The 22,191-nt window shown below is 39.1% G+C and overlaps 1 protein-coding gene across 1 annotated transcript in view; it reads left to right on the forward strand.

Moving 5' to 3' along the window:
• CEP112 (centrosomal protein 112) overlaps positions 1-22,191 on the forward strand; it is a gene marked incomplete at its 5' end in the record, with an annotated part of 392,261 nt that overhangs the window by 276,443 nt on the left and 93,627 nt on the right. The window contains one exon of the mRNA XM_080924200.1: positions 18,708-18,770. Within this exon, the coding sequence (XP_080780326.1) occupies positions 18,708-18,770 (63 nt within the window). The remainder of the gene's footprint in view (positions 1-18,707; positions 18,771-22,191) is intronic.

Here is a 22,191-nt window from a genome sequence, read left to right on the forward strand (position 1 = left end):
AAAAACAGCATCCTCTGGCTGCCTACAGCATGAAGACACAGCCCCTCTTTCTCAGAAAAGCCTTTCCTACATAGGCTTTCTGGGCTTTCCTCCACACCCAGGTGTCTCTCCAGGGTGAGACCTTCTTTCAATGACGAATCCACAGAGAAGCGTCTCAACCTGTACCTATTTTCTCAGGCTGGAGACTTTCTTATAGTCTGAGGTTTGGGGAAGAGGTGGGAGAAGCAGGGTTGATGAAAACAGTGTCTAGTAGGCTTTTGTATCAGGGCCCAGTGGCCCACTCTCATACTTGAAAGCACCAATTTGACTCCTTGATTACACTCTAGCTTACAGTGGTGACACTCTTTTCTGTGGGTTTGTGCAGGCCTTCAAAGTTAGTAGGTTTAAAACTTGAGAATGTAATGGAACATGCAGAAATACACAGCACAGGACAACCACTAAAATACCCATGCTGCTATACTGCATAATGAATAGCAAGGGCCTCTTCACCCTGTGTGAGGTTCTTCCTTAGTTTCATACAATAAACACACATTTACATTTTTCAAAAATAGCTTGCATTGTAGTTTATATACCCAAAATACTCTCTAAAAAGATAGTCTTTTATTACATTTATTTTTGTGTTTTCTGTTTTCATGCCTCACTGTATAACCTTGAACATATTTTCTGAATCATCTCTTAGCTTTAGTGAGATTAGAAAGAGCACCTCTGTCAGAGCCTCCGTCTGTTAGTGTGTATAAAGCAGTCAGACTACGTTTCAGTGGTGTAAGAAAAATGAGTGTTCTGTGGATGCTGTCATCGTCACTACTGCCCTTTACTACCCAGAGCCTTAACACAGCCTTCTCTATCAGGGATCTCCTGTGTCCTTTAACGCCTGTGCACATCTTCCTGACATGCAGCATCATAGAGATTTACTCATCTGTCTCCTCCTCAAATGCAGTAAGGCTTGGATGTCTGTGCCTAGCACAGAAGAGGAACTGAAGGAAATGTCTGTGAGACTAGTCAGGTTCAAAGGTGTATATCCAGATTTCAAAAAGACTGTTCTTGTGTATGTGTGTGCACACTGTAGTATGTCTGGAGGAGGAAAGCTAGTCAGTTAGTGTAGAAGAAAATGTTCCTGGTATGAAAGGAAGAGAAACCGGACATGATGTTTGAACATGCTTTTAGTCCTAACACTCTAGCAACAGAGGCAAATGGATGGATGTCTATGAGTTTGAGGGCAACCTGGTATACATAGCAAGTCCCAGACTAAGCAGGGCTACTTTAATGAGACCCTGTCTCAAAAAGAGGTGGGGCACAAAGGAGGGACCCTTATGTTTGGGTATTTCTAATACTGTAAATACAAGCAAATCATACACACATACACAGATTGTGATGTTGTTTCTGCTCATGTTCTTATGCAAAATTCTGAATGTAATTCATATCATTTCTTTTTTGATGTGTCACTAGTAAAATCACTTAGATTTGGATGTAATTGTTTTGTGTACATCTGTTCTTTCATATGAGTGTATATAGCATATACAAGGATCTTGGGGATTTATTGCTTTGTGAGTCATTTTTAATTATTTGTAGTTCATGTTATTTGAGAGAATCAAATACTTTGCCTAATTTTTAAAAAAAATATAACTTTTCATATTTTCTTACAACCCAGTAAAGTCTATAGAATCTAATAGTGCTCTTTTCTCTCATCTCTTATTGGTAATTTTTTTTTCTAATCCATGTTTCAATGGATTTATCAATTTTTTGTTCTTAATTTACATGTTTTTTACTTTATTGGTGATTTTTATTTTCTTTTACTGTTTTCTGTTTCATTAACTTCTGCCCTTCTGCTTTATTACTTTTGCTTATTTTGTATCTAATTTGCTATTTTTTAAGCTTCTTGAGAGAAGGCTTATGTATCCTGTCTTAGATTTACTTTCTTTACTAATAAATACATTAAAATTAAAGTTTTTCTAAGTACTAACATAGCTGAAGTCCAGAGATTAGTCTCTAACCCTAACATTGTCACTTATTTCAAAGATTTTTCCAATTTAAATTCTTTGACTTATAGATCACTTACCTGTACGTAACAGATGCATTTCTGTGACTATTTGCTTAATGTCTTTATATGAGAGAATTGCTCTATAGAAAATCGGTTCCCTTTAAACTTCTCAGTTTGTCTTATGGCCAAGAACATGGTCTGTCTTGATTGTGATTCAGTATTAATCACAATCAGTATTAATCACAATACTGTGGTCAGTATTAATTTTCAAATTATCTTTGTTCTCACTAGTACTCAGTCTATTGATATTGATTACTAAGAAATGCTAAATTTTCCTTGGTTACAATTTATGAATTTGCCTATTAGTCTTCTTGTTTCTACCAGCCTTTGCTTTGTAGGTTTTGAAGCTCTGGGAGTCAGATATTTGCTTATTTAGGATTGCCCCATCACTGAGTGGATTCTTACTTCATACAGCTCCTTGTTGGCTCTTCATCTGTCACCTAGCTCTGCAGTGTGTGGGTTAAGCACAGTCAGCATTTACCTGCTAGGCCAGTTGTAGGAGGTCAGTGGTCCTTAGTAAATGCACGCTTTCACTGCTCCGTTCTTTCTCCTGTTTCTACAAATGCTATAAACCTCACAATGTGCTGCTTTCTAATAATGCAACAAACACTCAGTGTGTGTTTGAAGATACTTTAAAATAAAGCATGTTTGTATTCATACGTGTACTCTCTATAGCCAATGGAATGTGTTCCTTTTAGTTCATGCAGTCTTCTGTTCAATGTCTTTGTGTGTTTCTAAAAAAGAATGATTCTTTCAACTATTATATATGTGGAAGGTGCACATGAGTGTGCCCATATGTGACCCATGTGCACATCTATCTTCCTTTATCGTGCCCTACCATATTGCTATTGAGAAAGTGTCTCACCAATCAAGAAGCTCACCATTTTGGGTAGGCTAGCTAGCCAACAAGCTTTTAGGAACCATTTTACCCCAAAAACCATGCTTATTTTTTTTACATGGGTGCCGGGGTTTCCAACTCAGGTCTTGTTTGCAGAACATGTGTTATCTCCTGGATCATCTCCTCAGCCCTTCAGCCTTCTGTGTGGCATGTACGACTAGTGATGAGACTCAGATTTGTTTTTGAGACTCTTCTTCACTTTCAGACTGAAAGGTTATTTCCATTGTGTGTGTGCTTTAGATGAACGCGTCCCTTCAGCTCTCATTGCACTTTAACTTGTATGGCATGAGTATGACCTCGGTCATTATTATCCCTCCACTGTTTTCTCTGGCTGCTTTGAACGCAATAGCTGTATTTCTTGTCCTTTCAGTGTTATGCTATGCCTTGATGTGGTTTTCTGTGTTTATCTTGTGTTTTGCTCAGTGATCTTCTGACTTGGGGTTTGGGATTTCTTTTTCGGTTTGGAAATTTTGTAGCCATAGTATCTTCAAACTTTGTTAGCATTTTTCTCCATCTGCACTATAATAATTATGAAGATGTGATGCTGTCTCAGAGATGATTAAGACCATTCATTAAACTTATCTTTTGTCTTTCTGGAAATAATTTAGGTATTATAAATTCAATTTCTTGGTTAATTGAAAGTTTTCTCTTAGGTATAGAAGGTGGTTGAAGGTACCACTCAGTCTATTGAGTTCAGACCTAGAAAAAGTAAAAAGTTGGCAGCCTTTGTTCTGTGCCAGAGTGACCTCGTAGGGAAAGTTCCTGGTCTAGAATTTGGAGAGCAGACATGGGGAATCACAGCTTTCCAGACCAGATACTACTTAGAGAAACCTCTGCTGGAGCCAGTGTTGGTAGGACAACCTGAAATAGGATTGGTGGGTGATTAGGGGCTTGGTCTCAGGAAGTCTGGGAGGTAAACCTCAGGTGAATTTACTTCCAAAGGCTTAATGAAATTGACACAGTGAACACTAGAGGAATATCCATCTATGCTCATTACAAAGAAGAAAAAGTGACTCTTCTGGTACAGCAGGGCATTCTGGAATCCTAAACCATACCTGCCTTCTTAAGGGGCAGTTAAACCAGAGCTCAACCTACTAGAGATCTCTCAGATCGTACAGAACCTAGAAGAAGGAAAATGATTGACACTGTGTGGAGAAAGAGAAGTGCACAACTCCAGCTCCCTCCAGCCATACTACCTGCCGTGGGAGGAAAGGGCTGAGAGATACCAGTGGGGTTCAAAGCTCAGTGACACAGTAGCTCCATCTAGGTCCTTATCTTGTCTTCTCCAGAACACACACACACACAGAGAGAGAGAGAGAGAGAGAGAGAGAGAGAGAGAGAGAGAGAGAGAGAGAGAGAGAGAGATTTTTTTATATATATAGTTTTTTTAATTGGATACTTTATTCATATTTCAAATGTTATTCCTTTTCACAGTTCCCCCTTCACAAACTCCCTATCTTATCCCCCCCCCCCCGCTTCTATGAAGGTGCTCTGCCACTGACCCACCCACTCCTGCCTCCCTGCCCTTGGCATTCCCCTATACTGGGGCTAAGGGCCTCTCCTTCCACTGATGCTCAACAAGGCCATCCTCTGCTACATATGCACTGGGGCCATGGGTCACTCCCTGTGTACTGTTTGGCTGGTGGTTTAGTTCCTGCGAGCTCTTGGGGGGTGGGGTCTGGTTGGTTGGTATTGTTGTTCTTCTATGGGGTTGCAAACCCCTTCAACTCCTTTAGTCCTTTTTCTAACTCCTCCATTTGGAGACCCCATTCTCAGTCTAATGGTTGGCTGTGAGCATCCACCTCTGTATTTGTCAGGCTCTGGCAGAGCTTCTCAGGAGACAGCTATATCAGGCTCCTGTCAGCAAGCACTTCTTGGCATCCACAATAGTGTTTGGATTTAGTGTCTTTATATGGGATGGATTCTCAGGTTGAAGTCCATGGATGACTTTTCCTTCAGTCTCTGCTCCACACCTTGTCTATCTATTTCCTTTATACAGGAGCAATTCAGGGTTTAAAATTTTGAAGATGGGTGGGTGGACCCATCCCCAAACTGGGAGCCTTACCTAATCTCTGAATATGGTTTCTATAGGTTCTCCCTGCCCTTTGTTGGATGTTTCAGCTAATCTCATCCTCTTTGGGTACTAAGAGCCACTTGCTTTCCTGGCATCTAGGACTTACTGGTGGCTACTCCCAGTTCCCATTGCTACACACACCTGTGTTCAAATTCCTGACCCTCTGTATATCATCAAGGTCTCCTTGAATACCTGATTCTGCCCCCCCCCTTCTCTCACCCCCACTTCGGTTCCTTCCAAAACCCTCCCACTTTCTACTACCCATGAGTATTTTGTTCTCCCTTCTAAAAAGGACTGAAGCATTCACACTTTGGTCTTCCTTCTTCTTAAGCTTCATATGGTTGTGAATTGTTTCTTGGGTATTCTGAGCTTTTGTGCTAATATCCACTTTTCAGTGAGTGCATACCATGTGTGTTCTTTTCTGACTGGGTTACTTCACTCAGGATGATATTTGAAGTCATTATTTTTGATAGCCGAGTAGTAATCTATTGTGTAAAAGTACTACATTTTCTATTACTCTATCTACAGATTCAGTTCAATCCCCATTAAAATTCCAACTCAATTCTTCATAGAGTTAGAAAGAACAATTTACAAATTCATTTGGAGTAACCAAAAAAAAAAAAAAAAAAAAACACCTATTCTCAACAATGAAAGAACTTCTGGGAGACTCAACATCCCTGACCTCAAGCTGTATTACAGAGCAGTAGTGATAAAAACTGCATGGTATTAATACAGAGACAGGCAGGTAGATCAATTAAAACCATCCAGTGGAAAAGAGATAGCATTTTCAACAAATAGTAATCGTTCAACTTGAGGTCAGCATGTAGAAGAATAAAATCGATCCATTCTTATCTCCTTGTACAAATCTGAAGTCCAAGTGGATCAAGGACCTCCACATAAAACCAGATACACTGAAACTAATAGAAGAGAAAGTGGGGAAGAGCCTTGAACACATGGGCACTGGAGAAAATTTCCTGAACAGAACACCAATGGCTTATGCTCTAAGATCAAGAATCAACAAATGGGACCTCATGAAATTGCAAAGCTTCTGTAAGGTAAAGGGCACTGTCAATAGGACAAAACAGCAACCAGTAGATTAGGGAAAGACCTTTACCAATCCCACATCTGATAGAGGGCTAATATTAAAAATATACAAAGACTCAAGAAGTTAGACACCAGGGAACCAAACAACCCTATTTAAATATGAGTAACAGAGCTAAACAAAGAATTCTCAACTAAAGAATATCTTATGGCTAAGAAACACCTAAAGAAATGTTCAACATCCTTAGTCATTAGGGAAATGCAAATCAAAACAACCCTGAGATTCCACCTCACACCAGTCAGAATGGCTAAGATCAAAAACTCAGGTGACAACAGATACTGGCAAGGATGAGGAGAAAAAGGAATACTCCTCCATTGCTTGTGGGATTGCAACCACTCTGGAAATCAGTCTGGTGGTTCCTCAGAAAATTGGACATAGTACTACCTAAAAACTCAGCTATACCACTCTTAGGTCTATACCCAAAAGATGCTCTAACATTTAACAAGGACACATGTTCCAGTATGTTCATAGCAGCCTTATAATAGCCAGAATGAACCCAGATGTCCTTCAACAAGGAAATCTTTATTGTCCGTACAAGAACAATCTAGATGGGACCTTGGACTCTTGAACGAGAAAGTAGAAACAGGATGCTGACCAACAGCTCTTATTCCTCACAGGTTTCACACTGATAGCAGGCTCTGGCAGAGTAGCTCAACAGAGAATAGATTACTGATGACCAAGTAGCCGGTAGCAGGTTGAAGGCTAGAGCAAGTCCTCCTAGAGCTGCAGCAGCAGGTCTGGGTGAATAGTTGGGTAGGCTCTGTCTCCTTCTTAACTTGAGGATAGCTGCAGTCTTCTTTCTTCTCTTCCTCATTCAGCTAGATGTCCAGCAAACCTGACTCTGAAATCTGCAGTCTTTCTCTGAAGAGAAGGTGTGTCTTAGAGACAAGACCCAAGCAGAATCAGCTGAAGACTGAACTGTAACAGGGAACCAGATGTTAAAAAACAAACAAGCAAAACAACAACAACAAAACTAAACTAAAAACAAAAACAAACTGGAGTTTAGTCTTATAGAGAACTTGCTGGGCCCTGATTGGTTGGATGTGTGTGCATTCAAATGAAGTATAAACTAGAACAAATCAGGACCAAGCTGTCAAACCTAGATGGAGAAAGGAAAAACCAAAGCCTGCCAAAAGAGTTCCCAGCCACATCTGGGATGCAGTGGCCCTCCATGCCTGTGCAGTGTTAGGGAAGCCAAGCACTCAGCCATCCCATTGGTAGGACCAGGAAAGTCTTTACCCTGGGTTTTAAAATAGCATTTTAAAATTGTATGCTGTTCTCATTACCTTTGCACCCATAATTTCTACCTTGATCTATACCTAGAGCTTTCCAGCTGCTACCAGAGCCCAATCCAATAGTTGAGCTTCAGTTGTCAATGTGAGCTGTCAAGTGCAGCTTCCTTGAGCTCTCACTGCACCTGAATTTCTCCTTATTATCTTTGATCTCCATTCCTGGCTACCATGTAATTGACAGCAGAAACCCATCCAACCCCTACCATCAGAACTACAGAACACTTTCTCCCTAAGCTATACCTATACCATATTGTAAAGGACTTTTAAAATATTTATTTTTATTAATTTTAAGTTTGTAGCCTCCCTGAAACTGGAGTGTTATATTCAGTTGTAAAATGGCCAACATTGATGCCAGGAACTGAATTAAGGTCATCTACAGGAACAGTATATGCCCTTCCATAAACCCTGAGCCATCTCTCCAGCCCCTGTAAGGAACTTTTACAGATGAAACTTACACCCAGATATAGCATCTGGTTATCAAGAGACATCAGACAGTATAACCAAAGACAAAAAAAACAAAACAAAAACCAGGCCTGTGCCTATGCCACCAAGTTCATCTTAACAAAGGCCTTTAACAGATTCAACATGGAAACAGCTGCAGGTGCTCAGTCAGGTACTTATATACCATATTTGCATATGAAATAAATAACAGTTACAAAAAAAGGACAAGCAGAAAAAGTTGGAATTAATTTGTTATTGTATAGCACTGCCTACATATGAAGGGATATTTAAAAGAATTTATTATAAGCTCTAAGGTAAATTTTTAAAATTATTTTTTAATATAATTGATATGCTAAAAAAGGAAAAGGAGAAACATGGAACTATACAAGATGTTCAGTTGAAACCACAAAAGAGAGAAAAAGAGTGAAAAGGAATATGAAAAAAAGGAATCAAGTACAAAAAATAGCAAATAGTTTTGAATGGTAATGGCCTAAATATACTAATTAAAAGGCAGAAATTGTTCATGTAGGCCAAAGTAAAATACAGTTATATGCTTCCTATCTACAAGAAACCTGTCTTGTATATAATCCACATATAGACGAAAAGTAAACCAAAGGAGGAAGATATGTTATCCTAATTTAATCAGAAGATTTGTTATATTTTGAGTAGACTTCAGATCAAGGAAGGTTTTCAAAGATAGGGGCATTATATAATTTCAAGAACACAGAACAGTCCTTAATGTGTGTGCCCTTAAAGTAGATCATTAAAATATGTGAAGAAAAAGTGATAAAACTCTGAGCAAGAATAGATGAATCCATATATTATATTTAGAGACTTCAACACCAGCTGTAACAGAAATATCCAGTAGACAGGAAAATTAGGATATAGTTGAACTTTACAAAACCATCAATCAACTGGATGTAATGAACATCTATATCTGAGCCACTTCTGTAGTATACTCTAAACCATAGCTTCTTCAGCTGTGAATTATGGTTCTATATGGATTCATATGACTGAATGAGAGGGTTACTAAAAAAGGTGACAACAGTTTCTAAACACATCAAAATAATAATTCAAAATAGAGCACAAAATGGATGTGTTTCTGGCAGTTTTATGTGTTGCTACTTTGTATATGTTTGAATATGTTTGCATATGGTGCTATGTCACATGTGCTCACATATATTTCTGTGTTTTATGTGCTTACATGTGTTGCATGTGTTGTATAGAACAACTTCACTTAGTGTTGGTTCTGAACAGTGAACACACATACTTAGGGTTTTCCTGCTGTGAACAGACACCTTGGCCAAGGTAAATCTTATAAGAACAACATTTAATTGGGTCTGGATTGTAGGTTCAATCCAGTATCATCAAGCCAGGAACCTAGTAGCATCCGGGCAGTCATAGTACAAGAGGAGCTGAGAGTTCTACATCTTCATCTGAGGGCTGCTAGCAGAATACTGACTTCCAGGCAGTTAGAGTAGGGTCTTAAAACCCACACCTACAGTAACACACCTATTCCAACAAGGCCACACCTCCATATAGTGCTATTCCCTTGGACAAGCATATACAAACCATCATAGTATGGTGTCATACCACAGAACACCAGTGGAAAGTGCCTGATACCTCAGCTCAGCTTCCACAGTTTTGTACATTGTGAAGTTAATTCTTCAATGAACAGCATGGCTTAATTATGGAGAATAAAGAGTGTTTCCTATTGTCATTCCTTATAGTGGGTCAAATTAGTGCATCTTTGAATTGGGTTGTTTTAGAAGATTTGATTTTTAAAACTGCTATTTGGAAACCAAATAAAGTGGGTGCATGCCTGTAATCCTAGTACTCAGGAGGTGGAGTCAGGAGAATCAGGAATTCAAAACACATAGGCATACTTAGGGAATTCAAGGCTCACATTGCCTACATGAGACCCTGCTTCAGTGTCTGTGTGTGTGTGTGTGTGTGTGTGTGTGTGTGTGTGTGTGTGTTGTATGCAAACATCATTTGAATAGTTCTTTAGAGTTTTATAAGGCTTAGTAATAGAATATTTGCTTAACATGTAGAGTAGGATCTATTTTTCTCCACTGCAAGAAATAATAGGGAAAGAAAAAAAAACACATAAGTTGAAATAGTCTCAGTTGGCCTATATACTTTTTATAATTTTTTGAGATTATAATATACTTTATTTCCACCCTCCTTTTCTCTCTTCAAATCTTTCCATGCACCCCTCCCCTTGTTCACTTTCAAATTTATGGCCTTTTTTTCTTTAATTATTGATGTGTGTATATGTGTATACATTTACTCATGTATGTGTACACAACCAAAATATAAAAGTATAACCTGTTGAGTCTGTATAATGTTACTTGTATGCATGTCTTTAGGACTGACCATTTGGTATTGGATAACCAGTTGGTGTGCCTCACCCTGCAGAAGACTATTTCTCCTGATCTCATCATTCCTTAGCTGCCTGTAGTGCTGTGTCTAGGGTTGAGGCATTCAGTCCACATCAGCATGTCACCTGTGTGGTCTTGTTCAAGTTGTGTTTAGGTAGCCATATTGGTGAGACTTCATTAATGTTTCTTCCCTGACATTTCCAAGAGAAATCATCTCACAGAAAACTTTTGTTCCTCTGGCTCTTATAAGCTTTCTACTCCTTCCACAAAGAACCCTGAGCCTTAGGTACATGAGTTTTAGTATAGGTGTATGTGTTTGGACTGTACTCTACAACTCTTCATTGTGATCACTTATGGATTTCTGTAGTGGCATCACTTTTGCAGAGGGAAGTTTTCTTGATGGGGACAAGAACTACACTCACGTGTGACTATAAGAACATTCAGAATGTAGTCAGGGATTGTGTTGGTTTAGAAAAGTAGCAGTTGTGGGTTCTCCTCTTAGATCATGGTTTCATTATCCCTAGGTAGCTGGCTAAGTTTCCAGTACCAAGCATGATTTCTCTTATTGAGAGGACCACTATAGCTTTTAAAATGACTCAGCAAGTAATGACCTTCCTCTTCAAAAAGAAGGCATTAGACTGACATGACTTAATCATAAATTCTACCAACATGTTAGGAAGCAGCTATATTGACCCTCTAGACTTTTTGTAAAGATAGAAAAGGGCAGACTATTTTCTAATGCATCCTGCTAGGTCAGCATGACCCTGATAACAAGACTCTGCAAGAAAATGACAGGGCATTATTTCTTAGAAGCAGAATTTCTAAATTTAAAAAAAAAAGTAACAATGGACATAGAACTACCTGAAATCCCAGTTATTTCACTTCTGGGCATATACCCCAAAGATGCTCCAACATACAATAAGGACACATGTTCCACCATGTTTATAGCAGTCTTATTTATAATAGCCAGAACCTGGAAAGAACCCAGATGTCCTTCAGTAGATGAATGAATACAGAAATTGTGGTACATTTACACAATAGAGTACTACTCTATTGGAAAGCTATTGGAAACAATGACTTTACAAAATTCCTAGGCAAATGAATAGAACTAGAGACTATCATCCTGAGTGAAGTAACCCAGTCACAAAAGAACAGACATAATATGCAGTCACTGATAATTAGATACTAGCCCCAGTAAGATCTGAATACCCCAGAAACAACTCACAGACCATATAAAGCTCAAAAAGAAGGAAGGCTAAAATGTAGAAGCCTCAGTCCTTCTTAGAAAATAAAATAAGTGTATAGCACCCTCTCAGTGTGCCACACCTAGACCTTAAATTATTAATAATTAATTCAAGAGCTAAGAAAGCAGCCTTGTGGCAATTCTTAGTATTTAAAAATCATTATGTTTAATCTTTACACAGCAAGAAAACTTTGACTATTTCCATGTTACATTTTGTTTTATATGTACTTTATGCTCATTGTAACTAGTAAGATTTCAATGCATACTATCAAACCTTTAAAAAAATCAAGCACTGAAAAAAATATATTCATATAGTTTTATGCAAAAATGCTTTTAAAATCTGTACATTTATCTCTGTATTTTAAAATAAAGTTGTTTTAATTTAAAAAAAGGAACAAGTCAAATCGAAAATGGACAAAAATAAGCACCATGACCAAATGGAATGTATTCCAGGTTGTACGTGGCTGAGCCAATATGTAAAAATTAATACAATCAAATATAAAGAAGAAAATTCATATAAACCATATTAAGAGATGACAGAATTCAAAATTCATTCTAGAAAACAAAAAAAAAAAAAAAAAAAAAAAAAACTCCACAAACGTGTGAGATAGTTCATCTCAGTTATCAACTGAAGGGGTCAGGAACTATCTGTGTAGGTCAGCCAATGCTTTTTAGAAAAGATGGTTAACTGAGGCGAGCAGCCTCTCCCCAAGGCTGGGCTCCTTCAGGTGGGTGGCCCCAATAGGAAGAGGTGCTAGAAATCTAAGTGTTGCTTGTCTGCCTGCTGATGGCTCCCCTTGCTGGAGAGTACATCTGTCCTGTGCTGACATCCCTCACTCACATCAGAATTGCTTCTGTCTGTCCTTCAAGTGTGAACTAACGATTAGTAAATGCACTGCATTTACTAAAACATCCAGCTTCATGGACTGAGCAGCTGCTGAACTCTGAGCATGTGCAGGATGCAGAAGTCCACTGTGGGCTGCTTAGGACTGTCCTTCATAAGCTGTTATAGTAAATGTCCTTTGATAAAATATCTGATTGTTTCTTTAATTCCCCAAATTTCTGTCTGACTTTGTTTCAGTGTTTCATTCCTTGCTGAATTTACCCTCTGTCCTTTGTGCTTTTTCCTCCCATATGCTGTTTGTTTGGGGGGGTGTTGTTGTTTGTTTGTTTGTTTGTTTGTTTGTTTGTTTGTTTGTTTTAACTACCTTCTCAAAGTCTCAAATAGAACCTCTTAATTCAAACATTTGATTACACGACTATTCTTTGTGGTCATTAGTCCTTTTCAAAAGCAAGATTCCAGAGCTCATAATATGGATCAGTAAGTAAAGGTGTTTGCTGCGCAGCCTGAGGGACCTGAGTTCTTTCCCCAAAGTCCACATAGTAGAAGGAGAGAACTAGTCCCAAAGTTGCCTTTTTACCTGCACACACCCACCATGGCTTCCATAAACCCACAGAGATCATACACAGATACAGGTCACGAGTATACAAAATAAATAAAATATAAATTTTAAAAGTATAGGTAGGGTTCTGAATTCTTTCTCAGATCATTCCACCTATCAGGGTAGCTGTGGTCTCCATTCTAGGGTAGGATATGATAGAATACAATGATCTCCCATTCTTTGTGTTCTGTGTATATCTGTTAGACTGGATATGTCTCCCAATTTTAAATTGCCTCTTTGCCCACCATTGTGTGGTTGTTTGTTTCATTTTCTGTGAGTTCCCTCATGGTGCTCTTGGCTTGACATTGCATTTTCTAAAGCTGTTTAGGGGGAGGTACAGTGGTGCTCCGCTTACTTGCTGGCAGTACTGGTTTGCCTAGCTCCAAGAAACCTAGTTTATAAACCTGTGATCCTGTTATGTTTCAGAGACAGCAGCTTTGGGACAGTAGTTGGAAGTATGTTACATACACTTCTGTAAGGTAAAGGGCACTGTCAATAGGACAAAACAGCAACCAGTAGATTAGGGAAAGACCTTTACCAATCCCACATCTGATAGAGGACTAATATTAAAAATATACAAAGACTCAAGAAGTTAGACTCCAGGAAACCAAATAACCCTATTAAAATATGAGGACAGAGCTAAACAAATAATTCTCAACTGAGGAATATTGAATGGTTGAGAAGCACCTAAAGAAATGCTCAACATCCTTAGTCATCAGGGAAATGCAAATCAAAACAACCCTGAGATTCCACCTCACACCAGGCAGAATGGCTATGATTAAAAACTCAGGTTACAGCAGATGCTGGCAAGGATGCAGAGAAAGAGGAACATTACTCCACTGTTGGTGAGATTTCAAGCTGGTACAACCACTCTGGAAATCAGTCTGGAGGTTCCTCAGAAAATTGGACATAGTACTACCTGAGGACCCAGCTATACCACTCCTGGGCATATACCCAAAAGATGCTCCAACATATAACAAGGACACATGCTCCACTATGTTCATAGCAGCTTTATTTGTAATAGCCAGAAGCTAGAAAGAACCCAGATATCCAGAGGAATGGATTCAGAAAATGTTGTACATACACAATGGAGTACTACTCAGCTATTAAAAACAATGACTTCATGAAATTCTTAGGCAAATGAATGGAACTAGAAAATATCATCCTGAGTGAGGTAATTCAATCACAATAGAACATACATGGTATGCACTCACTGATAAGTGGATTTTAGCCCAAATGCTTAAATTGCCCAAGATACAATTCACAGACTACATGAAGCTCAAGAAGACAAACTGTGGATGCTTCAGTCCTTCTCAGATGAGGGAACAAAAATATTTCCATAGGAGGAAATAAGGAGACAAATTTTGAAGCAGAGACTGAAGCAAAGGCCATCCAGAAACTGCCCCACCTGGGGATTCACTCCATATACAGCTACCAAACCCAGACAACATTGCTGATGCCAAGAAGTGCTTGTTGACGGGAGCCTGTCTCCTGAGAGCCTCTGCCAGATCATGACAAATACAAAGGTCAATGCACACAGCTAACCATTAAACTGAGAATGGGGTCCCTAATGGATTGAGTTAGAGAAAGGGTTGAAGGAGCTGAAAAGGTTTGCAACCCCATAAGAACATTCATACCAACCAACTAGAGCTCCCAGAGACTAAACCACTATCCAAAGAGTACACATGGCTCCAGCTACATATGTAGCAAAGGATGACCTTGTTGGGCATCAGTGGGAGGAGAAGCTCACGTGGGAGCATGATTTCATACACTAGTACATCTTGAGAAGTTCTTGCTTTATAATTTTAACTTAAACATCTCTTACAAACTCAAGACTCAAAAACTCAGTCACCTAAACCATGATGTCTGACACACATCTCTGAGATTAATGGTTCCAAAACTACACACTTGATTTTCCTTCCAAAACCTATTCCATTTATGGCTTTTTTTAATCACAAGTAATAACTTTATTTTTTACTTATTTAGGACAAAAATAGTGTGTGTATGGATGTTTATTGGTACATATGGTGAGCTTACACCATAGTATGTATGTGTATAGATGTATGTTGGTACATATGGTGAACTTACACCATGGTATATATGTGTATAGATGTATGTTAGTACACATGGTGAGCTTACACCATGGCATACATGTGTGTGGATGTATATTGGTACATATGGTAAGCTTATACCATGGTATGCATATGGAGGTCAGGACACCTTGTTCAAATCTCTTGTAGTGGTGGTGGTGGTGGTGGTAGTAGTAGTAGTAGTAGTAGTAGTAGTAGTAGTTGTTGTTGTTGTTGTTGTTGTTGTTGTTGCTGTTGTTAGCCACCATGTACAAGAAGCTAGTTAGTTGGCTTATAGGATTCCAGGGATTCATCTGTCTCCCTTTTCTACCTTGATGTAGGAGTACCCAATTTTTAGCTGCCACACCAGCTTTATATGGGGTCTGGAGACTGAAATCGGGTCCTCACACTTGTACATCCATTGTCTCCCCACTGACTCACTTCCCCAGCCCCAGAAGTCCCTCTTGCCTCATCTCTTTGCATCAGTCAGTACATCCAGCCCGTTCTTCTTTCAGGGCTTTTGCAAATCCACCTGTGTCTCATCATCCCCTTTGCTAACCTGCATTATTTGCTGCAGCGACCTAAATAGCCCCTTTGTTTGATTCCTGCCCCCAACAAAATCTTGAGTGGTCTTATTACTACTTAATACAAATTATGTTTTCTCCAATATGAAAAACACTTGAGGAACTTCACCTGTTACTCATATTAAAAACTAAATGTTTTGCAGTCCTGTGCCATACCTTATAGACTCTGGTTCTTTCTCTCAGAGCTCAGCTCAGTCATTGCCTAGTGTTAGCTTACTGGCTCTGCACTTAACCCTTCGAGTCTGTGCTTTCCCTGACTCAGGGCCCTTGTAATTAGAGTTGCCCATGGTTTCCTGAGCCTATCCAGGAGGTGTTTGAGAAACTGTGTCTTTTACATGACAAACTTCCCTCTACCTTTCACACATCTCCCTTTCCCTTCCTGTATCTTTCTCATGGACAATCAGACCATCTAAACCATCTCTTTTTAAAATTATATTTTTCACTCTGGCAGAAGCTATACAGAAGTAGAGAGGATTCTTCTGTGTGTTATGCAGTGATGTAGCCCTAGACTAGATGGATGAGTTGGATATTTATCATCACAGGAGCTTGTCTACTTTGTTTGGGTCAGCAGGCCACAGGTCCTACAGAGGAACTGCAGCTGAGACACAGCCTGAAAAGGAAATTGGTCTTTACAGCACTGCAGTTAATTTTCAGGTTCTCTAATGGGTAAATATTTTTAAAGCACTTAAAACAGTGTCTGGCACATGGCACGAGCTCTGTGTTTATTTTAAAAGCAACAAGTACTTCATCGAGCATTTTGTGATAAGTAACATTAGCAGAATATGAACCAAAACCAATAAACCTCAAGAGGTTCAAAGTGGCCCTGATTCTGTAACAGAAAGTTGCTGTGTTAGTCACAGAGCTGGGATAGAAACTGACAGCTTTCTAGAGAAATAGTAGTAGTCACGTGCTCTTGATACACGCAAACAAAATTAGAGTGTGAACTACAGATGTGGAGTTTTGTGGGGCAAGCTGTAAAGAGTTGTTTTTAACTTGAACCCAAGAAACATGACTTTGAAAGGATTGCTTCAGAAGTAAGGGCTAGAAGATTGCACAGGAAAAGGCTGGGTGCTTTATATCTATCCATTGTCGAACAAACACTTCTCAGAAAGTACTTTGTTAAGGATGGGAACCAACCTTCTAGGCTCTCACAGGGATTATCCCTTGAATCTTAGTGCTGTGATTAGAAGAACCTGCATGGATTGCTCCCTAATTCCACTATGATATTCAAATAAAGAAAATCATGTGTTGAGCTTAAATACAGTAGAAAACACTTGACTGCTTATCTCTACTTCTTGAGGAAGTTCTAACAAAGTTTAAAAATAAAAGACTGGTGATACAGCTCAGTGGTACAACATGCATGAAGCCCTGGAGATATTTTGTGGGTTTGTTTGTTTGTTTTTAATGTAACACTATTTTTATTGTTTGAGAATTTTATACATGTATATAATGTGTCATGATCATGTCTACCTCTCGTTTCCAACCCTATAATGCTTCCTGTGTCTCCTACCACTGTTTTCTCCGAATTTCTTCTATTCTATTGGTGCTGCCATTATGTGCCTGGGTTTAGGGTCATTACTGGAGCATGGATACCCATTCAATGTTCTCATTCCCCAAAGAAAACCAATTCTTTCCCTCTTCGACATCAGTTGCCAACAGTTCCTCAGCTAAAGGTGTGACTTCACAATACCTCTTCCACTGCCTGCTAGGATTTTGTCTAGATTGATCTTGTACAGATCTTGGGCCTGCTGACAAGACAATCTGAGTTCATGTTTGACTGCCAGTTGTATCCAGAAAACAGTTTTACTATAGTCATCTACCTCTTCTAGCTTTTACAATCTTTCTGCACATTCCTTCTGAATGAGCCCATAAGCCTTGGGAAAAGGTACATGACATAGATGTCCCATTTAAAATCCCTGAGTTTGAGCCACAGCACTAAAAAAGAAAAAAAGAAAAGAGCATGGACTGTGACTTATAGTTTAGACTGAATGTTAAAGTAGCTACAGAGTTTGGTGTGTGTGTGTGTATGTGTGTGTGTGTGTCAGTCTGTCTGTCCGTCTGTCTGTGGCAGATGTTTAGTCTCAACTCTATCATTTTTTTGTACTAAGCGCATGGTGCTAGGCAGGTTACCAAAAGTCTTAGTCCCTCAGCTTCCTCGCTCATAAAATGGAATTCATAATGATTCTGTTTCAAAGAACAAGAAAGAGCCCATAGAAATTCCAGCAATGTTGCCAGTTGTTTCTAATCTCATAGAACATATTAAAGTAAAAGTTGAAGAAACTCTTAAGAGAAATCTAAGACAAAGATATGGAAAATAGAAACAGTGAAAAGAAATGACAAAGCAGAGGCAGGTGGATAGATAAGCAGAGAGTAATGGCTGAAACCCTTTTGGGGAATGAGGGTCCTGTGTTTGACAGGGAAAGAGCCTTGGGTACGGTAAGTCACTGGAGGCTTTCTGAGCACCAAGGAAAGTGTAGGATCCCAAGCACTCCCAGAGAGCAGGAAGAGGGTCACATCTAAAGAACAAGTCTTGAGTGGCAGAAGGATAATCATGTTCTAAGCAGTGTGGACTTATTCTGGGAAGGCTACCCTAGTTCCAGGATAGAAAGCTGTTTGATTTAGATATATTTGTCACTTCAAAAGATTGTTCTTGTGTGTTCAGCCAAGTCGGAGCTCAACTCCGCTTAGTGGTCTGAACTTTTCACACCTGCCTTTGTCTGAGAGCTCCTATTTTCTGTTTCAGCTAAGGTGAAGAGGATTCAATTTACCCCCTTCTTCCCTTCCTCCTCCACCAGTTCCCTGTCCCATTTGTCTGCCTTTCCCTTCCTGTTCTTCATTCTCTCTTTCTTTACCTTTGAGCCGTCACACTTGCTGTGTCTATTTCTGTCTCTCCTTCTCCCTTTTTCCTCTCTCCACAGAAGTCTTATGTTTGTCTAATAATTGGCAGGAGAGATCTTTTTCTTGCTTGCTCCTTCAGTGATGAATAGTTGGCATCAGATCAGAGACAAGCCCTGTGGTTTTCTGGCTGCCCAGAGGGCGGTGCAGCTGGCAGGCATCCCAGCTGCCTGGTGATAGGCATGTGCAAGAGATACCAAGCTCACAGGTCACTGTGTGTGTGTTTGTGTACGTGTGTTTTGCAGGCCAACAGCAGGCTGAAGCAGATCGAGAAGGAATACACTCAGAAGCTTTCCAAATCTTCCCAGGTAAGCCTGAGCCAAAGACACAAAGAAAACAAAAAAAATCCAAAACAAAAAGCAAAAATGAAACCAACAAACATAACAAAGCCTTTGTACTTAAGAGTTAAATTGAATTCTTGTCAGTTTTTCAGGGATTAGTATGCTATTTTTATGGCTAGATAAATAAAATAGTTTTTTAATATTTCAATCTTATTAAATTAGGAACAGTTGTGCACATTGAACCATTTGAACCAACATACTACACACACACACCACCTTCATGTTCACACACACACACACACACACACACACACACAGATGTAAATCTAGCTAGCACACTTGAGCAAGCCCAGGCCGAAACTTATTTCACAAGGGTAGGAGATACACACCTACATTTGTGATGTAAGCAGGTTGATAACATCTGTACTTTTCTTTTCTTTTCTTTTCTTTTTCAATATTCTAACTAGTTGCACACATGAACTAGCTTGTTGACTAATTCAAAATGACATACAATTCTAGGCTAAATCATAAGCTCAACTGCTGGCTTCTTCGGGAGGGTGGAAAGAATCACCGCATCCATCACTGGCGTGTTGTTAACTCCAGAAGTTTTCCTCCAATGAAGACTACCAGTTAAAATGCCAGCTCTGCTTGAGGGCGATGCTTACAGATACTTTTGCTGCATGCGTTGGTCCATTTCCCATTTGCTTTGGTTAGGGAATTTCAAACCTCAGAGTTCTGTGAGTTCTCCTAGAAGTAGCCAGTGGTTACCTTCATTTGGTAAATGAGTCAGACATGTAGGTTACAGTTTTCCTATCTAATGATTTTGTTTGTCTTTAGTGTCATTGCCTGTATACAGTGGTGTATGAAGTGAAATAGATGTAACATTTTATGAATGCTTCATAATAAGAGCAACAGAACAAATGACAATGCTCAACATTCCCCGGCACAAGCCTAATGACTTTATTCAGTCTTCCTTAGTGGCTCCATGTTTCCAGTTGAGAAAACTGAGAGTTAAGGGTTGAGGATGAAGCTCAGCAGTAGAGGATAGAAGACAGAGATCAGAGAGATGAGCTCATAGGAGTTAGCAAGTGACTAAGCCAGGACTCAGCCTGGATCTGACTTCAAAGTGGCAATCTTGACCTTTGACATACCAGTCTGCCCCAGTGCTTCCCCTTCCTAATACAGCAAAACTTTGAATGTAGTTATGAGAAAATGTCAATTCTGTAATTATTTCTAAAATGAGCATGTTATATAATTCCTATGCCATTAAGAAAGCCAGAAGTCTTTAATTGAATAGTCATATGTGTTTATATGAAAGATGATTATGGAATGGTTGCCATTATTCCGGCCCCTTTGGGAAGAAGTGTCCTTGTCAATCTGCTGAAAATGATGCTTCTAACCAGCTGAAAGAAATCTTAACACTCCGGAATTAAAGTTTAAACAGAAACATGAAAAACTGCAGCTTGGCATAGTGCTTATTCTGCTTTATTTGAAATGAAGGATACAGACAACAAAGATGGAAACTAGTTAATAAAAATGCCTAACTAACAAGAGTGTAAACAGGAACTTTAGGCTGAGCTACAGGAATGTGTGCAGAAGACTGGTTAGGTGACATTAAGGCAAGTTAAATGTTAGCGTATAGGAAAGCCCAGGCATGGAATCCACAAGCTGGATTGGAATACCAGCCATTCATGCCGCCTGGTTTTCCTGGACAGAGTTTACCGACCACCTTTGGAATTCAGTTTCCTCTTTAGTCAAGGGAAGATTGTCACCTACCTCTTACGACAGTTTTCACTAATAAGTAAAACTAATAACCAAAGCACATAGTCCCTTGTAAGTCCTAAAACATTTAATAACTGTTAGTAACCTTAGTTGTGTGAATATTGCAGTAGGAAAAGGAAGAAGTCAAGGAAAAGGTTTTTCTAGAGAAAAGTTGGAATTTATTCATCAGACACCATGTGTTGAGGTGTTTAAAGACTGATGAAATTTCTCTACAGAATTTGGAAATGTGCACGTGTGCTGTTTTTCTTCAAGACATTAAGGGAAAGGCGTGGGAAAAGCAACTATCACACACTGTAATCATTTCATAAACTAAAGATCAATTGATGCCAGAAACACACATACTAAAGGAATGTCACATGGAAGATAGCCTTATTCTGATAATCCTGATAACATGTTCATTGGTACCATCTCTAATACAGTGAGTATTTATAGCCACAAACTGACATTTGAAAGCATTCATCTACAGTTCCAGTCACTGCTGAGAAACAGATTATTTTTAAATGAACATTTTTAAAAAAACACAGAAACATGGGCTGTTTGTGCATTCAAATGCTAGTGTTTTGGAATTGCTAATGCATATCTCATCAAACTCTTGAGAGTGCCAGAAGCAACGTTGCTTCGGTGTGTTTATTGGGATTTTACAATCTCCCTCCTAAGAGCAGTGCTAATGTGAGTACATTAGTGCTGGACCCATTGGTGCTCAAGAGGGCCACAGTTTAAATTTAGGAAACATTTGAAATCTTTTCCTCCCGTAAAGGAAGTTACTTGATCTTCGAGATTTTATCAAGCTTTGGACCTAGTAGAGCATGCACTTAACTCCAGCACACTCAGAGGCTGTGCCCCTTATGAACCACACAACGTTCAGCATATTTCTCTCTGTCACAAATTTGTTCTTTTTCACTGAATATTAGACAGTAACCTTGCCTTCTCAGTCTTCTCAGTTCAGTTCCCTACTCTTCAGTTTCCAAAACAAGGCATTTCAGTTTTCCAAAAGTATTCATAGCTGAAGAAGACCAGCTGCCAGTTGAACCCACCCACTGCCAATCAACCCTATCACTTCCCTGGCTTGCTTCCCCTTCATGGTGCAGATTAATGCCCCAACTGTGTCCAGGGGCCATGCCAAGAAGTAGAGGGTAGCTGGGGACTCTGTTATGAGGAGACTCAGTTCCCTCCTATCTTTTCTAGGTGTGGTTTACATTGACTGTTGAACTTAGAGGAAGAGTTTTAAACTGTACCAAAATCTGGAAAAATTGTTGAATGATTTAAAAGTTGAAATTTGGCCTCTATTTTACATCCTATAAAGACTTTAGATAGGATCCTAATATCTATGTAAAGTTTCATTGCTTAACAATTATTAGCAGCTATTGTTGCTTTCAGAGTGTTAATTTCTCATATCTACATGAAAATGTCCTAATCCACTCCTTACTCTGAAGTAGATATGGGTTGAACATTTATCGACGTTTTGTGTTCTTTATGATTCTACCCAAAATGGACACTCCCAATTATGATTGTTTATAATAGATTCCTTTTTCAGAAATTTTTTACTATTATTTATGGACTAGCTAGACTATGTCAATTCAGGTTCAGGTAATGGTTATTTCTTATTTAGCATTAAAGTTCACTACTTGATTTACCATTATAATCACTACTTAAATTATTTAGTGAG

The sequence above is a fragment of the Micromys minutus genome (assembly GCF_963924665.1).
Source record: "Micromys minutus genome assembly, chromosome: 10".
Taxonomy (NCBI): Eukaryota; Metazoa; Chordata; class Mammalia; order Rodentia; family Muridae; genus Micromys; species Micromys minutus.